Source organism: Channa argus, chromosome 2 (genome assembly GCF_033026475.1).
Source record: "Channa argus isolate prfri chromosome 2, Channa argus male v1.0, whole genome shotgun sequence".
Lineage (NCBI taxonomy): Eukaryota > Metazoa > Chordata > Actinopteri > Anabantiformes > Channidae > Channa > Channa argus.
Window position 1 is genome coordinate 21,394,834 of NC_090198.1, and position 18,823 is coordinate 21,413,656.

Genomic DNA, 18,823 nt, shown 5'->3' on the forward strand with positions numbered 1-18,823 from the left:
AACATGGGCCCACATGTGGGTTGCTATTTTGTAACTGTGAATTACAAGGTTACTTGTGGGCAAATGCTCATTTGTTAAGGTCACTGATTGCATGGCATCCTGAATTCACGGTGCAGCATACTTTAGTAAAGCATCATTTAAAGGACTTCATCTATGTTTGGAAGGAGAATAATAGCTGAAAATCAATGTAATGTGTTTCTTTGTTGCAGGATTTGTTGAGGCCACTGCAATTTTCATGGATTTCTTTTGATTTTTCTTCTTTTTTTTCTCTTTTTCTCTGGATGTCATTTCAATTGCCTTTATCTTTCTCTTTGAAACAAACTGAACCATTTCTATCTCTACACATTTATTTTTCAAGGAAACATATAGCAAGATGATAAAGCCACGACGGCTCTTTTGGTTCTCAACCTTTGTGCTAATGATGCTCATTTCAGGCATTTAAATGAATACCATGTCTACAGTGGATTAATAAAAAAACCTAATAAGAAATTGAATACGTTCCTGTGGTTATGGGAACACACATTGTTCACCGATGCATTACATAACCTCATATGTTTTAATAATACATCTCGAGAAAAAGCTTCCTATTATTGTTTCTCATTATGCTGCATATATCAATGGATGGCCCGTGAAGAGCTTGTATTATGCCCTATATTTTAATTAGACAAGCTATGCTGTAAATCAATAAATACCAGAAGTGCACAGGGTGTTCTTACATGATCTATATAAAATTATGTTAGTGGTAAAGAACTAATGGAAGAATAAAACCCATCATGGCAAAAATAAATAATCATTGTTGCCACAGCATCCAGTACATTTACTAATCGCTGCAGTTTGTCTAAAATGTTAGAATAAGACATTGTTGTAATTCAAACTTGGAGAAGCTTTTGATGGTGCACATTTAACCATACAGATTCCCTTATTAACGGCATGGTAAAAAAAAAAACAACTATGACTTTTCTTCTTTTTTCTAATTTAGCCTAGTGTGGTTTACAGTAAAATAGAATAATTATAAGACAGTGTTATAAGTTATATATGATGATGACAGTAGGGTATTGTGGTATTTAAAAATACTAATTTACCCTTCACACAATGAAACCAGCCTTGGGGTAATCAAATGTTTATGATCTTACATTTTATATTGTGGCACCGGTCCACATGTGGTGAAGTACGGGAAGCAAATCTCCACTGGAGCTGTGCCAGTACAAATCTATACTGTGTACTGTAAGCTAGCCTCTATAGTGTTATAGGTAATATTTGGTGTTCTGGTTTTTCTGCAGTTACAATAAACCAGCAAAATCCAGTGTTTTTCTTTTTTTTTCTATTAAATTGGCGATAAGAAAACTGAAGCATACACAGTATACAAGTCTCTTTTATTCCGACTCGTGTCATAGCACATTTGTACGTTGTGTTAAGATGCTCTGCAAATGCCAAGTATGTACCGGCCATTTGTTCAAATGAAATAATGTCCTCACAACAGTCTACCACCTCTCTCCCACTCTCTCTTTGTACATGAAATGAATGTGTGTTGCTGCGTTTCTGTCACTGACTGTTTGTGTTTTTTGTATATGTTGGAGTGTGTGTCCGTGTGGCCTATTTGTCTACATACCTGTGTGGTCTTGTGATGTGTCTTGTTTGACTGTGTGTCCAGAGAGGGGAAGATGGTTGTTCTGTCTCTAGCAATTGGGCTGGCTGAACAGGATGACTTTGCCAACCTCCCAGATCTACAGGAAGCACCAGCAAGCAAAGAAAACGAAAACACTCCAGACAAAAGGTAATGAGAGAAATGAGAGAGAAGAATGATGTGAGGAATGTGGTCGTTAGGCACACAAATAAAACGAGTAGCTGTTTTTCAAAGTGGGGGGATACATAATGTTTTAGTACATAATGTAGCATGTAATAATGCATAATTTAAATTGTTGCTGGACTGTTTATCTTTGTTGTCAACATATGACCTGAAAGACCAACAGTCCATAGTCTGAAATGATTCAGTAACATTCATTGAACCCCCCTGTCATAAGCTGGCAACCCTCCACTCACTCAAATTTCATCAGCTCCAACATTTTTCAGATATTTACAAAAGTTTAAATCAAATTAAATTTTATCCACATTATTATTACACTGGGTTAATACCGAGGTGCAGCTGACGTCCAATTGTACTCGGGGCAACAAACACACTCTATCTCCAGTTTTCATTGGTAGACATTTGTAAGCCTTCTTCATGAGGCCAGAAATATCATTCTGATGGAAAAATATCCCTATTTTCTCAGAAACATTTCCATTCAAATATATTAAATTAAACTAAATGTATAATCTACTCAAGTTAATTACATGGAAAAGACATTGAAAACCCCCACATTTCCCAAAACAATGAAGAGGACATGACCTGGTATTCTCAGAAGCAGCCATGGATTTTGATGCTGCCTTATGCTGTATTAGCTGGGTTTCTCTACATCAAATCATAGTGCCTTTCTACGATCGCCAGTACGGAACAAAAGTCGTTTTCCTCCTGTCACTTTCCTTTTGTTTTTATTGTCAGCTTTTTCAAAAAAAATTTGCTTTGCATATTAATGCATTTTCTTTCCTTTCTCTGTCTTTCTTTTTTTTTTTTTTTTGTCTTTTGTGTTCTTCGTCCAGACCCGTGTAAGTCTGTTTGTCTGCAGCTTGTCTTTGGGTTTGATCTTTCAGTTGGGAGTAGAAGGGCACCCTCATTACCTAGAACCAAGGTTCCTCACATGAAATGCTCATCTAAAAATATGCTAACCTCTCATCTATCAGTGATCTCACAGCAGCTGTCAGAGCCTTATCACTGCCTCTGATCCGGTGGACAAAACACTGAACACCCTGCCCTCTTATCACATTAAAGTATATGAGGGATATAGTACTTAAATTTCTGTTTTGACACTACACTACAGGATAAACTTGGTTATAGTCCCACACAACTCTAAACCGAGGGATTTGTTTCTGTTCAGAAATGCTGCTTTTGAATTCCATTAAATGCCTTAAAATGCACAAAGTTTTCTCTCTGCAGTGCATCCAAGTGTGCTGCTCTAACTAGGTCATCTGTGAATTTGTGGATGCTGAAAAACTGCAGCCTGTCTTGGAAGAAAAGAACATGATAAGTTTGTCTACTGTTTGATGTTTTTTTTCCGACAATTACGACCTTTTTATGCTTTCAAAATTTAATTTAAAAATGTCTGAGGGTCACCCAGTGGATGAGGACCCGCTTATCTCCTGTCATCTCCATCATCCACTCTTCCTCTCTATCTGGATGTCTGTCAAGCACCTAACTCTGATCACAGCCAGTGAGCCTGTACCCAGAGGGGTCTAGTGTCTAGTGTCCTTCCATAACTAATAACAGCTCTCCATCATCATCTCCGTCGATCTCTCTCATCTCTCTGTCTCTGTAGTTACCCTATAAGCTCCCTGAGCCCGTCTGCTGCCTTGCTCCCGGCCGTTTTCATGGAGCCCAGCAGACTGAGAATAACAGAACAGGATGACCGCAACACAAATGTATGTGACAAGACACTGTCAGAAAGTGAAAGAGAGGCTGAAACCTTTGCTCTCAGCTTTCTAGAAAAATATGCTGCAAGATAAAAATTAGATGCTTCTATAGAGGTTTGAGAGTCTCTTGTTATAGTAATAAAATATTTACAAATACAAACCCATAATCGAAATGTAATAGGATAAGCAATAATTGTGTGAACTGTGCACAAGGTCACATCTATACTTGCTCAGACAATCTTTCTAAATATGGCCAGTAGACAAGCAGACCAAGTAACACCCTAGTCTCATCCAACAGCTTTGATTGTACATGTGTAGACATTCATCTTTACGTACAGCTGCATGTACTGTTTCCTCCTCTATGTTCAGCAGCTTGTTGATAGCTTTGTCTGCCGTTTGGTGCTGAGTGGGAATGCTGGGTTTATTTTTCACTGAAAAAATGCTGCTGCTGGGCACAGAGCGGACGAAAGCAATCAGACTGAGCCAAAGCACTACATTTGTGAGCCACAAAACCAAAACAGAAGGCCGAAAACCTCCATGGAACTACTTGGAAGCACAGAGTGGGAGTTCAAGTGTACAAGTGATCTCTTTCATCTCTTTCCTGTTTTTATGATGCGTTATTAAATAAAAACATCAGCGCAACCTTAACCTAAACTGCAACAACAAATATTTTTTGTAGTGATAATACTTACTACTAACATAGATGGTCTGGTGGATCAATGGATAGAGCATCGGATTAGGATACGCGGAATCAAATCCCACACCACTATGCGTGGCCCCGCCCAGCCAACAAGAGCCACCTTGGTGCCGGGCCCGAGCCCGGATAAAAAATCGGAGGGTTGTGGCAGGAAGGGCCTGTGGCGTGAAAACTCACACCAAATCAACGTGTGGGACACATTCTGCTGTGGCGACCTCTGAAGGGACAAGCCGAAAGCCGTTGATCTCTAATATTTACTACTAACATAATGAGGAAAATCATTAAAAAAAACAATAGCATCTGCCAATATATTGATTCTAAACACATTAGTAAAATGTTTTCACACAACATTTAATACCTACTGGCATAGTTATGATTAACCAGACCAGAACATTCACCAAATAACACTACATGATAATGACACACATTTGGAGCAGGTGCCTACTGGCCTATAGATATTGTGCTGATAACGTCAGATAACAGCCAATGAATAGTGAAATAACATCAGAAGTCAAACCCATGCCTGTGGGTGGTGTGACAGTTGTGCCTTTTGTACTTCTGCCATCTAACCCAACAACCTTTTTGTGTCTCCTCAGCCATTGTAAATAATCAATAGTTTGGTCACTCTACTGCAAGAATATTTTGCCTTGGAACATAATTCAGCCATAACAGCATTTATGGGAAAAAATAAAATACATGCTCCACCTGTTTTGGCCAATGACAGCTATATTCCCGTTCACTGAGGTGAAGGTTATACACTAAAATGACCTCTGAACACATCTAGTTCACTATTATGACTGTGGAAAGAGCAGCAGCAGCAGCAGCAGCTGTCAGTGTTGTCTACAAAACCTGTATTTATTATGATTATATCGCTGAAATCTAATTCCATAAAACACTGATGCTGTGATTACAGTTATATTATTGTCAAAGGACACATTTTTTATTTAGCTGATGTCTTTTAGACAGAGAGAGTGTTTTCCTTGCTCTGTGTTAAGGGAAATCTCCAATGTGGAGCGTCTTGTTCCGTAAGTCATTTTGGGTCATTGTAGTAGACTGGACAAAGCCCTGCGGTGGACTGGACATAATCACCCACCTGCAGATAAATATGATGGAAGCTCTGAAGCTGTTTGGGTTATTATCATCTCAGAAAGCTGTTGTTGCGCGGCAGAGCTGCATCTTAATGAGCTCAGAGATTCACCACACACAGAGACACAATGGGGAAATAAATATGAATAAACCCAGAAGCATTTACTGAGCCTAGACAACCTTCACTCTGAACACTGAGTTTGTAAAAGCTATAAGATGTGCAACAGCTTCTGAAACGATGCATGTCAAATTCTGCTTCAGTCAGTACAAGCCAACAATGTGTTGTGCCCACACAGATTCTTAATGAGGAAACATTAAAATAAAGTTTGGACCACCCTGAATATTTGCAATGTCACATAAAGCTGCACATTTAATTTTAGATAATGCTGTTTTTCTTTCCCAGTAGTGAACTACATACGTGTAATTCACTGATGCTGAAACGTTTTGTCATGATTTAATCTCTGCTACTACTCCTGTATAATAAGTCCTCCGGTATAATAAGCACTGTCAGTGTGGTTTGCCATTCACTTTAAATGGGCATCATGCACCAGTGTTACTACAAAAAGTTTGGACTTGACCGGGAGCCACTGTGGGAAGGAAAAAGAGAAACCTAATGAACAATCATACAATGTTTAAAAGAAAAATCTGTCCTCAGCAGTCAGGTCCAGAGTAATTCTTTTGCAAATGCATTACCTTTTTTTAGTTGTTGTTTTTGAAAAATTAACTGTATATGAATGAAATGGTCATAGAATCGGGCTTCCTACCGACCATGGGGTTAAAGCTTTGGGCTCTTCCCGGAAGTTAGCTTAATACTGCACTCGCTGAATTGCACAAAACCGGACTGTACAGTTTTAATAAAGCAGAAGGATGTTGCCACTCTGTATCATCCAGCATATCTGACTCTTTCAATTGTGTGTCTGAGTCTGCAATCACAGTGAATGAGGCCCTGTAATGACTCTCCAGGCCGGCCACTGGTCCCCATGGCAGCCTCTGGAGCCAGCAGTGGCCCAGGAGGAGCTGTGATTGGGGAGAAAAAGCAATGTAGGTCAGCACAAACGAGCCATCTTTTTAAAAATCTGTCAGCTCCAAGTCTTGAGTTCATTCACCATTTTCCTGGTTGCTGCTTGTGGGTATGAGCACAGAGCTCATGAAAAGACAGTGTGGGGGACTGGAAGAACAAGAACAGTGTTCTTGAAGAAATTCATCAAGTTGTATTTACTTTTATGTCTAATTTTAAAAAATGACGTCACCACAGGTTTATTTAACCCCCCACTCTCTGGTTTACAAAAACAGCAATAAATGTCACCAACAAAGCAGCAGACATCTGTTCAAAGAGCATCACACTGTCGAAGGCTCCATTAGCTGTATTAGCCTGCATGTTGATGGGGGCTGGGGCTGAGTGATTTGTCCCTGTTGGTGGCGAGCACTGAGTGGGCTGACGTTGAAACCTGGGCCTCATCCATCATGAGGCTTGGACCCTATATTGTATTTTATGCTCTCCTGGGGCCACTGTATGATCAGCATGGCCCAGATACAGCAAGTTTATGGAGACGCACTACCTGTCCAGGCCCTTGTGGTAGCCCTCGTTCTTCAAGTTCTCATCTGTCCATGCACTTCCCCTCCCTCATTCTCTGCTTCCCATTCCTCTTCCCATCCCCTCATCAATTTCCTCTCTCTGTAGCCTTCATTTCCTCTGTACGACTCCTCACCTCCCTTTCAATGCCTCTCCACCTCTGCCTGCTCTCTCAATCTCACCTCCACACTTGATTTAATGGTATCTATTAAACCCCGTTTTGACTTTTGAATTGTTGTTATATCTGTTTGTTTTCTTTCACTTTTCACATTCCACTATCTTCCTATTCCCCTGATCCACCCTTTCCTGAGGGTGTTGACTGGCGTTGTGATGGGATGATGTCACAGTAGCGCTGCTCTGTCATTGTAGATGAATGTCAGCTCAGACAGAGTCATAAATCTGGAAAAGGAACCACATTCCTCTGTGGACAGATTTAATACATTGGGATATTGTATATTTGCACCCACGAGCTTCCAGTAACATCCCTCTATCACCTTTAAATATTTGTAGTGTAAGTGTTAAGATAGAAGATTTGTTCCACATGTGCACCACCGTTTAACACGCACTCATTCTCTGCTCTCTTTTTTCTTCTATAATTCAGCCAAATGATAAGAAAGTCAATATTACACTGTTTTCCCACATGAAACTATGAAAGTAAATGTGATGATACTTTGACACATCACAAGTTATTTCATATCCCAAGGCAGGTTAACTTAATTATGTTTGGTTTGACTTCTAGGGAAGGATAACTGAAACGTATAGACAGTAAAATAGCAGCAGAAAATAGCTCAGATACATTTTGTTTATTACACACAGCAATAACATATTGAAGAGTTTTCTCATCAAGATTCTCTCAAGCCTGTCTCTTATATACATTATTATATATGATAATTAATTATTACAACAATAAATGTTATTGTTGACTGTATTTGCTATTATTATTTATTTAATTTAGTGTAGGGAGTGTCATATGTTGTTAACAGAATCATATGGAGAGGATGACAAAAGATTGACACTTGGGGCCAAGTCCAAAAAGCTAAGCTAAGGCTTAGATCAGAAACTATTGCAATGAATGTGTTGCATGAATTCCTGTCTGGTTCTCGGCTGTCCAAAGAGGAACTGTTTTGCTTTGAACTAAGTGAATTAAGACTTCTTTTTTAATTTTGAAAACATAGTTAACCAAGCAATCAGATCAAACCAGTTTGAGGACTCCAGCCGTTAATTTGACATTTTATTGTGATTTCAGCAAAAAGTATAACAATACAAAATCTTTCATTATCACAAATTCTCAGCTCAGTGCAGACCTGAATTAGAGTGGATAAGTGTAGAGACTGTGGATTCAAAACTCACCCATGTCCAAGACTTCTGCTAACACATCATTGCAAATCTAAACCAAATATGATGTTCTCACTGCTGTGTAATTCCAGCAGGTTAATTTGTTTCCTGGACTACATATTATAACCCAGAGCTCCTAACTCAAGTTAGTCTGAGGGTAGGATGGTTACCTTCAGTAGGTTAGTTTGTACTTCATATTAATATCAGAGCAAAATATCGACCAGCCTAAGACGACATTTTGGTCTAAAATACAGCTATAAAACTAGACCATCTGTGTCTTTTAAGTATTTAAAATCAGGACGTAAAGACTCTTCAGTGCTTTGTTGAGAAATATTCTGGCTTAAATTAAATAACCAAAACCTTTGATTGCTAATAAACACAAATTTAGAATTTAGGAGAGTTAAAGTGAAACCTACCTACACTACTGTACCTAGTGAAGTGCTTTAAATAAATCGAGAACATAGAAAAGTTGACAGGGATACTGCCCAATGTTCTATTGCTGGGATACAGTTATTATTTAAATGAGTTCTCACCCCTCAGATGAGTTATATTTAGAAAATAGGAGCTCCACGTCTGCTTCATAAAGTCTGCATACATAAGTGTCATCTCTAAGCAAACAGATGGTAGCTAGATGTGCTTGTACAACAGACATTTTAGTTCCTCGTGCCCCAGCTATGAAGCACCTGCAGCAGGATTATATGTTCAAAATATGCAAAGATTTTGGTTTAAATTGTTGTTGTCCAGTAAATTTGGACAGCATTTCTGTTTTTGTCTTTTCTGAATCTTCTCTGAAGACGTTCTCTCTTGATCTTACTCCTTGCTGACAGTGCTTATTCTTTTACAGTCTTTTACTTTGTAATTAAACCTGGTGTACACATGATAAACCTTTCACAAAGCTGGGTGAAAATCTTTCTTAATCAAGGCTAACCACGCTCCCCAACAGTCAATACACATGTGGTATAGGAGAAGATAAGATGTATTTGCTTCTGTCTCCTGGGATGTAATGACCTGCTTTGTCCAGTTACACAGAGTGGTTTACAACTCAGTCCCAGATTGAGGCCATGAGGTCAAAAGTCAGGGCTTTGAGATTCAGGGAGTCAAATTGAAGTGATCATTCCCCTAGGGACTTTGCCTTTGACTTGCAGAAGTGTGTGTGTGTGTGTGTGTGTGTGTGTCTGGGTGTGTGTGTGTGTATCTGTGTGTGTGTGCGTGTTCATTTAGTTAATTGTTTAGGCTTACTTGTTGTCCATTTGCATGTCACTATCATCGCAAAAGTCCAGAGTTAGATCAGCTTGTTTCAGTGTGATGATGCAGAAGGTAACTCCATAGCTGCTCATTTCTGTCTTTCCCTGTCCTTTCGAGTATCATGGCTGCAGGTTATTCCACATTTATGAATCAGCCCTTTTCAGCATGAGCTCACACACACCCAGTGCAATGTGCTCTGGTGGTTTTGTAGGGTCACATGGGGGCTGGAGAAGTGTAGGTATGAGGGAAGTTAAAGAATGTGTTTCAAAGGCTTTCTAGATGTTTGGTCCCTTTGCCCTGTGGGCTTTTAGCTATTTTCATATATGCTCCTCTCTCTGGAACTTCCTTGGGTTTTAATGCCCTCTTTTGAAGGCTCGCGTTACCATGGTTACTGCAACCCCGTGTAAAATACATGACGGTAGTGAGTACAACCTTAAGTGGGAGCACACATTTGAGTAGCCATGGTTACAACAACCTCTAAAGGATGAATTATGTAACCGGTGTGTTTTAGACGAGATAGGCACTAGCAGGCAGAAAGGGGCAACTCAAAGCTGCTGATTTTTTTTATTTATTTATTTATTTTTGCTCCTGGCTGGGCAAATTCCAAAGTCTAACACCAAGTAAATTTTTTAAAGGAGTATTTCTGCAACACCTTATGTCTGGAAAAGCTAATTTAAACATGTTATCAAACATGTTAGAGCCATTCAGCAGTAGGGGCCTGCAGCATCCTGCATTGCATGCAGGTGTGTGTATTTTTCACGGGGAGTAAAAATGTATATTAACACACATGGATGAATTCATCTCACTACCACACCCAAATGCTCCACGTCCTTGGGGCCATTGCTGTGTCAACAGTCAGAATTTGTGAACAGTGGGACCTTATTTGCCTGTCATGTCACCATATGTTCACTATATGTTAATCAGTCAACTCTTTAATAACAAGAAAACACTTGTATTTTTACACCTGCAAGAAGCCTGAGAATACAGGAGTAAAAATAAGCAAACCATTTAAAAAGGAAACGATACCACTGTAAAAAATGAACTGTTTGGTATAAGCAAACATGATTCTGTGCTTTTTAAGGCAAACACCCAGCTGAAAAATCAATGCAGGACAAGTGCATCTTTTTCCTCTAATTAACTCATTACTTAAAATATGACACATGGATGCGAGCAGTGTTGCACACAAGAACTAGGATGCATTTTCACATTTTTCAAAAAGTATTTTAATTTGGCTATAAACATTTATGGTTTTAGTTTTTTGTTAATTAAAATTATAAGTTACCACTGATTAGGCAATGAAATATAGAGCATGCATGTTGTAAAGCGATAGCAGCTACTTTATTCGGTAGATGAATGGGTTCATGCACCTGAAGTGACAGTATTACATTGATTTGATTTGCTTCCTTTTACTATAATAAAATCTCTTGACAGATGTCGTCTTCAGATCTCCACCACTTAACAGACAGGTTGGATGGATCCGCTGTCATGCACAAAACTATTTTTGATCGGTTTTCTGTTTTCCTGTGTTTGCCTACCACCTGAACATATACTTTAAGTGTGTTTGTGCTCTGCTCTGATGATTTATTGTCCAACGTTTTATGTTTTTGTTTTTTTTCAGTTGGATTCTCTCTTGCACAACCTGACAGTCCATGACTTTCTACTGCGCCATGTTTATGCAAATGTTACAAAAAACAGTCAGACTTTCTGGTTCCTCATTTAAACTATGCAGTGAATATGTTCATAGTTAGGGTAAAAATAACTATACAACAAAATCTATACAACTTTTATATGTGTTGTGTTAAGGAATTGCATGTGTTATGCATGGCAGAGATGATTTAGAGCCACATGTTCACAGTAGCATACTAGAATGAAACTCACCATTATAAATAATGGGGAAAATAGCCAGCTGTGTAGGGTTGATTGTTTAAGATTCATGTGGTCTGTCTTGTGGGTTGGGTGTTGATTTAGGCGAGTTCAATGGGCTGTCAGTGAGCCAACCCCTCCTACATGTAAGCATTTATAGACTCTTTGGGTAAAGACCCAGCTGACAGGCATATATTATGTGCTCTATGGTTAAAGTGGGGAATGCCTCTAAAGAGTCATCCATGTAGCTGAGCTGCAATTGAATTGTTTAGAGAGGAATATGTGATAGATGGGTACATTTGAAACAACTCATCAACAATCCTCATCTTCCGAGCTTTATAGAAAGAATATCTGGTGGTTGCTGTGCAATAACATTTCCCTGAAATATAAACAACCACTCAGACAAAACTAATGTGAGAAGGATAATATACATTTTACATTTTTAATGAGGATCATTGATTCAGTGATTCTCTTGTTTCTGGTGTTAAGAAAGGGTGGCTGCTGTTGTACGGAAGTTTATTAGTCAGCGTCCATATCCTTTGGTTTCCATCCACAACAGCAGATGCTGCTGTGGAAAAAATCGGGGAAAACAATTTGTAAAAACAAAAGTTTGTCATTTCTTCTATAGTCAAAACATTTTTGTTCCTTTTGGATAATATCTGTCTGTCCCAAGTGAGAGACACACAAAAGATGTTATGAACATTATTAACTTCATACTTTGTTCTTCAGATGCATAAGAGACAGGTGCAACATCTAAAATGTAAAAAATCTTTGTAAAATGATCAGCTATAATACAAATATTACATGTAAAACAGAAGGTTCTTAATAACACACAGAGAGGTCAGAGTCGAGTCGGGGCCACAGCGAGATCGCCAGGTGTTATGTGTGCGACTGCCATAATGTAATTATTTTCAGGCAACACATTGTTCCCAGGGGTTTGGATATTGCGAACATCAATTTTGACCTGTTGGCTAAACGATGCATTCATGTTTCATACATCTGAAACAGAAGCCATCACAATATGAATTCAGTCTGTGCTGCATTGTTGGTGCTCTGACCATCTGATCACAGGAAATAAACGCAGAGTGACAAATCAATTCTTTTCTCTTCCACACCGTCTACTTTTCTCCTCCTCTTTGTGTTTCTCTCTTTCATTCTCGTTCTGCTTTTGCTTGTCTCTTCGCTGTATGACCCTGTCCATCTCTCACTTATCCTTCTCCAGCCTCCTTCTGTTTTTCTTGTCCATGTACTGTGTCAGTTTCCTTCCTTTTTCTCTGCTTTAAAGCATCTGACTTTTTCCTCAAACCAAGAGTTGGATGTTTTAGTTCTGGGCTTTTATCCCATCTCTCTTGTCTCCTCTGTGTCTTTTTGAGCTAATGCTTGGGAGAAGTATTGTGTGTGTAGCCATGTCTCAGCCTCACATTTATTTAAGTCAGTAACTTCACTTTGTTCATTCTATTAATCCTCAGAGTCTTAACAAAGACAAATACTCTCCTTCACTTTTTCTAACCACTGTGCACAGATTACTCTTAAAATTTATCTTTCATTCTCAGATCATCTTTCCCACAGTACAATGTTCTAATCTTCCTTCTGCTTTTACCTTTCTGTTTTACAGCTTATTCGCTCTCTGCGTTGTCTCGCTGGGTTGTGTCTCATACAACGATAAGTGCTCATTAGCTGTATTTGTCAATACGCCTAGACAGCTATCAGATCAGGATTCTCCCTATCTACCAAAATGTTACATAATATGATCCAGGGGCAATTTGCTCTTTATTTATTTATTTATTTTAAAAAAATTTTCTCCCTTTCAAAGATTATCAGTCAGAGATATAGTTTATTTCTAAAGATACTGCACTGTATTTTGAGTCCTCAATGTGTGAAGTGTCGGGGGGTAAGTTGGCCGCTTGATTGAAACTGTTGAACAAAAAGCTTGAATCAAAGCTTGAGCCATTCTTAGCAAGACTACAGTAAAAAGACTGGCACCACTCCGATCTTTGTAGTAAATATGAAGCCATCTACAACATCCTGTTAGCATAGCTTAACATAAAGATGGGAAACAACAGTTATGAAACAATCAATGGAGACTTCAAGTGACCTGACCATTAAACAGTGCATAAAACCACAACGTGTCAGATTTACACTTTGCTTTTGTATAAATTAAACACATGAGAGCCAGATGCCCCCTTCCCTCTGTTCTTATGTTAAGATGAGGTCTGCATTCATCAGCTGCATATTTAGCTTCTAATAGAACTCTCATTTAACAGCAAGAAAGTGAATACCTAGTATTTGAACCACAGAAATAAATACCTGTTTTTTAGTGCTGAGGTTAATAAACGGAGAAACACAGCAGGTTTTTAAACTAACTGGTTACGTCTAAAGTTTTAGAAAGGTTTCTGAAAAGTAGCCTTTCTATGCTTTTGAATGTGCCCTTCTGCCGCCAAACCCTTGCCGTACAGAATGTACTGATCCTTCAGGAGTCTACAATGACAGCTTTGATTTTTGTTTAGGTCTTTCGCTGTGTTTTGCAACCATTTTGCTTTTATTCTGCCACATGATGAGTAGTCCCATAAAGCCTGGCTCATATTTCAGTTGGTCCCAAAAGTGTTGGGTGGGTTTGAAGTTCTTTAATGCCAAAGTTGCATTGAAGAAAATGTATTTGTAGACTTCTCCTTCTTTGGAAGGGCACTGTCTTTTGGAAACAGGAAAGGACCCACCCCAAACAGGTGCCACAAACTTAAAAGCACAGTATTATGTTCAGTTTCAATGAGCTGTGGCAAGTCGATTTTACATTTAGTAGAACTGAAGGACCAGTTCCAATGAAAGTGAAACTGTAAAAAGAAACCACCAAAATTAACAAATATTTAATGCCCCCAGTAAATATGAGTGTGTTTATGTTATGTCTCTGTGTGTGTGTGTGTGTGTGTGTGTGTGTGTGTGTGTGTGTGTGTGTGTGTGTGTGTGTGTGTGTGTGTGTGTGTGTGTGTGTGTGCTTTTATGTCAATTTTACCAGGACTCCAGGTAACAAACCAGGCAGCAGCCCCAGGGGTCAAACACCAGATGAAACCGGACGTCGCCAGGGGCCAAGCCATGACGCCAACTCCTCTGTTTCTGACTTGGCCAACTCAGTCACCAGTGACATGCTCATGGTAACACATATGAAAGTCATATATCTGTATCCCCACGAGACACAATTTATTGCTAAACGATTAATTAATCTGCACTGTGTCTGTTTTCTGTATTGCTGAGCTCATCTATATTAAGTAGAAGAGGAGTGCTGTCAGCAAAGCCTTTTAAACTGTAATAAAGTAGATGGCTGAGAAACTGGTGCTTCCAGATCATCTTTCCCAATCTAAGATGAAAGTTACAGGCAGGCCAGGCAGTCAAGGATGTGGCAAATGAGCCGAGAGGCAAAATGAAATAATGTAAAATCTCAGATTAGAAGGCACAATCATAACCACTGTTATATCAGCTTAAATAAAAAAAATTGCAGTATATATCATATAGTATATCATATCAAATAGTGTTTAATCTCATAATTTTTTTGTTGTTTAGTTATTTACTCTTTAGTTAGCTACATAGCTTCAAATGACAGTCAAATCATCTCAAGGCACTTTACATAATATCAAGACCTTAGTAGTGCTTTGAAGTTTGAAACATCAGCTGTTTCATGTTTCGTGAAACAGCCAATCATGTTAATGAAGGTGTTCAGTGCAGCCATTATTATAATATTATACGTTTTCTCTGCTGATACACTCATGCCATAACATCTTTGGCCAAAACCCAACCTCTTGTTTTTGGTGTTTTTTATTTAACAAAGAATATCTTAATATCTTTAAGAGCATTCCCACAGACTGTGATTCTTAGGAGTTTTAAGACACCTTAAGAATGTGGGTTGAAACAGAACATAAGGACAAGCTTGGACAAGCACCAAGCTAGGACAGGAGATATACTCAACTAGTAAGTACTGTTTGAAATTTGTTTGTTGGTTTCAGAGGTAGCTGAGTTTCTGTCATTTTTCTTGAGTCTTCTTGAGCATCAACATTGGATCTACAGTGATTGTCCCCACTAATTCGGCCAAAAATCTGGGGGTCATCATCGACGACCAACTGAGCTTTAAGGACCACATCTCCTTAGTCTCTAGGGCTTGCAGATTTGCTCTTTACAACATCAGGAAGATCAGACCCTACATCAAGGAATATACAACCCAACTCATCGTACAGGCGCTGGTCACATCCCGTCTTGATTACTGCAACGCGTTGTTGATGGGGTTACCGATATCCACAATCAAACCCTTGCAGATGATCCAAAATGCTGCAGCTCGCGTAATTTTTAATCAGCCAAAAAAGACCCATGTCACACCACTTTTCAGATCTCTACACTGGCTTTCTGTTGCTGCTCGCATCAGGTTCAAAGCTCTGTCTCTTGCTTACAGGGTTGTTAACTCGACAGCTCCCGCTTACCTCAACTCACTCATTCAAGTCTACAATCCTTCTCGCCCGCTGCGGTCTGCCAAAGAACGACGTCTGGTGGTCCCAGCACCGCATAGAAGACACCAAGCAAAACTGTTCAGTGCAATGATCCCACGATGGTGGAACGAGCTACCAAACGCTGCACGCTCAGCTGATTCTCTCCCAATATTCAAAAAACTGCTGAAAACTGAACTCTTCCGCATCTTCCTATGCACTTAAATCTTTAATATAAAAAAAAAAAAAAAAAAAAAAAAAACCTTTCTGCTCTCTTGCACTTGTATCTCGTGAACTGTGAACACTTTTCTGATAGGACCTTGCTTTGATGTTTTCTCCTTGACTTAGATTTTTGCTTGCCTTGTACCTCACTTGTAAGTCGCTTTGGATAAAAGCGTCTGCTAAATGACTAAATGTAATGTAATGTAATGTAACATGAACATCTTTATCTGCTGATGAGGTGGCCTATGTTATAGTGGTCAAAACTTCCAGAACAATTAATTGAATGAAGAGAAGAGTTTTTTTCAAATGAATGTGCAGCTTATCATTTGGTAAAATAGTGTTGTTTGCCTCCTTTAAAAGTTTACATTTTAAATTTGGCCTTGCTTACAAGTGAAAAAGACTGCTTTTGGCTAATTACCATCCCTGGTTATTTATTAGATTTTCTTAGCAGTATTTGGGATTGCCATCAGTTAGACTTTGGCAATAATTTCAGTTTCTTGTATCTTGGGTTCTATTTTTGTAACTTTGCATATTAATCCTATCAGCAGTAATATCACATACCAAATTAATTGCTGAGATCTGAAAGCATGCCAGTACTGCTAAAAATAAAGTCTGTTGGGATGAGAAACTCAGCTCAATAGGTCAGCAAAGCGTATTTGGACGAGAGGTGTTAAAAACTGTTGTTGTAAACAGCCATTAGCATTTACAGACTGATCTTACGTTCTAACTACCTGCTTTGTTTGCCAGATCACAGGAGTTACTTTGGTGAGTGCAGCATTTTATTTTTATAACAGAAATTAAAGTCAACGCTCCTCAAATAAGATGACGACAAGTATTGTGAATCTGGGGTAGACGATGAGAAAAGAAAGCCGGAGCGAAGTCCTATTAAATCACTTTAACAGTACGGTCTCTTTATCCCCAATTGACTTTCCCACCTGTAGAGCATCACAGGTACTTAGTGCCATATTATCCCAGCCAACTGAAACATACAGTCATAATCACCCTGAGGTAAGACACTCTGAGTAAAAGGGACATGCTCCTTATTCAGGGAGGTTTGGTAATTAGCTGTGAAAGAGCGTAGAGCACTATGGGTACTGTGAGAATATGGCAGGGGTGGGTATGAGCTGTGTGTAATTATGTGGGTCTCATGGTGTGTCTAAGGAATTCACAGTGGTGGTGCTTAATGATAATACTCATTCTGGGCAGTTTGGCCACAGGCGTGTATATATTATACAACCCTCCTTTCATGCCGAAAATACCCATCCAGCACTTTTGAGCCACTTGTGCTGCTGTAAAAGAAACAGCAATTATTCAACAATATTGAGAATAAGGTGCTGTGAAACAGCGCTGACCATCACAGTGTATTCATACTGTATATATACCATCATTCCTCTGAAGCGTCTCAGGTGTTTTGTGTTCGGAGAGGACAAATGGGGCTTGGGTTAGCATCACGTGGTTGTTACGAGGATGTGTTCAGACATGGCTTTCGTTTTTTGTGATGCTCACAGATGCACGGATTGTGTGGTGTGAATGTGTCTTTGCTGATTTGTCATCACATATCTACGCTTTTGCAGAGTTTTTGTTTGTTTTGTTTAAGGATGAGGCTGTTGCTATTCTTTTTTTGTCACTTTCAACAAATCCTATGAAAAGCCCAAAACCAGTCAGGTGTTAGTCCGTCTCGCAATTTTAAAGGTTTTAGCCTAGCTTACTTTATCTATGACAGATTTAGAATCTATCTCAGCAACATTTATTGGGGCCTATTTTCCAGTGTGGACTGATATTTTGTATACACTGATCAGGCATAACATTATGACCACTTGTGCAGTTTAATGCAATCCAATTCAGCAGCTCTGCCACAAATTCTACTTTTTTAAGTTTAAGGTTTTTAGGTTGAAACTGTCAAAAAGGTGATAATTCTACTATGTGTTTATTACTGAGTTCAAAGTGGGTAGTCATTTATTTTAAGTTGAGTGGCCAAAACATTAAAACCAACTCTTCTTAAAGTGCATTCCAGTAAGACTCCACTACCCGCTTCAAGCTCATAATAAACAAATAGTAGAATTCTCACCTTTCAGACAGTTTCAACCTTAAACCTGGGAAAATATAACTTTGTAAAAGTAGAGTTCATTGTGCCGCTGTTGAATTGGATTGCATTAAATTTCACAGGTGGTCATAATGTTTTCCTGATCAGTGTATTTGGACACAAATAGATGTTTGTCCGGGGGTTCATTGTAATTGAGGAACATGTCAGTCTGTATAACATGTTAGTAATTGTATTTTTGCATATTTAATAGTGTTTGAACAACATTATAGGTCATTTGGCACAGGAGAATGAGCTATAACTTTAGATAGACTGACACTTGCTAGTAGAATCAGTTCATATTTTGGTCCTTTAAATGGATTTTCTCAGTAACAGAATTCAAGAATATTTCCAGATTTATCATTAAAATTGTTGCACAGTTTTGAGCTCCAAGGCAATTTGCATCTACTGCATATAGGTTGTTTGGGTTTCAGAAAAAAAGAGAGGAGAATTTCACAATTGAATGAAAACTGAGGAAAAAGAGAGCAAGCCCAAATGCAGAAAACGGGGAAAAGCAATTTAGGCCAGCTGTTGGGTGGAGGACTGCATAATGAAAAGTGATCATATTCAGCATGGAGAATGAGGATGAGCAGCACCATCAGAAATGTGTGAGAGAATATGGAATTGGATATTAAATCTCTGGAACTTCTCCTGGAGTAATGTCTCTATGCCACATCAGATAGCACTTTTCAAACTGGACATTGCTCCCTCCCTCCAGGCCACGTCACTATCAGTCAGAGTGTCTACATACAGAT

The 18,823-nt window shown here is 38.9% G+C and overlaps 1 protein-coding gene across 4 annotated transcripts in view; it reads left to right on the forward strand.

Moving 5' to 3' along the window:
* Positions 1–18,823, forward strand: part of syt7b (synaptotagmin VIIb) — an 87,603-nt gene that overhangs the window by 60,628 nt on the left and 8,152 nt on the right. For 2 of the 4 annotated variants that reach the window (XM_067496357.1, XM_067496359.1), the window contains 2 exons: positions 1,652–1,774; positions 14,314–14,449. In XM_067496357.1, the coding sequence (XP_067352458.1) occupies positions 1,652–1,774; positions 14,314–14,449 (259 nt within the window). The remainder of the gene's footprint in view (positions 1–1,651; positions 1,775–14,313; positions 14,450–18,823) is intronic. The other 2 variants (XM_067496358.1, XM_067496360.1) reach the window with 1 other exon arrangement.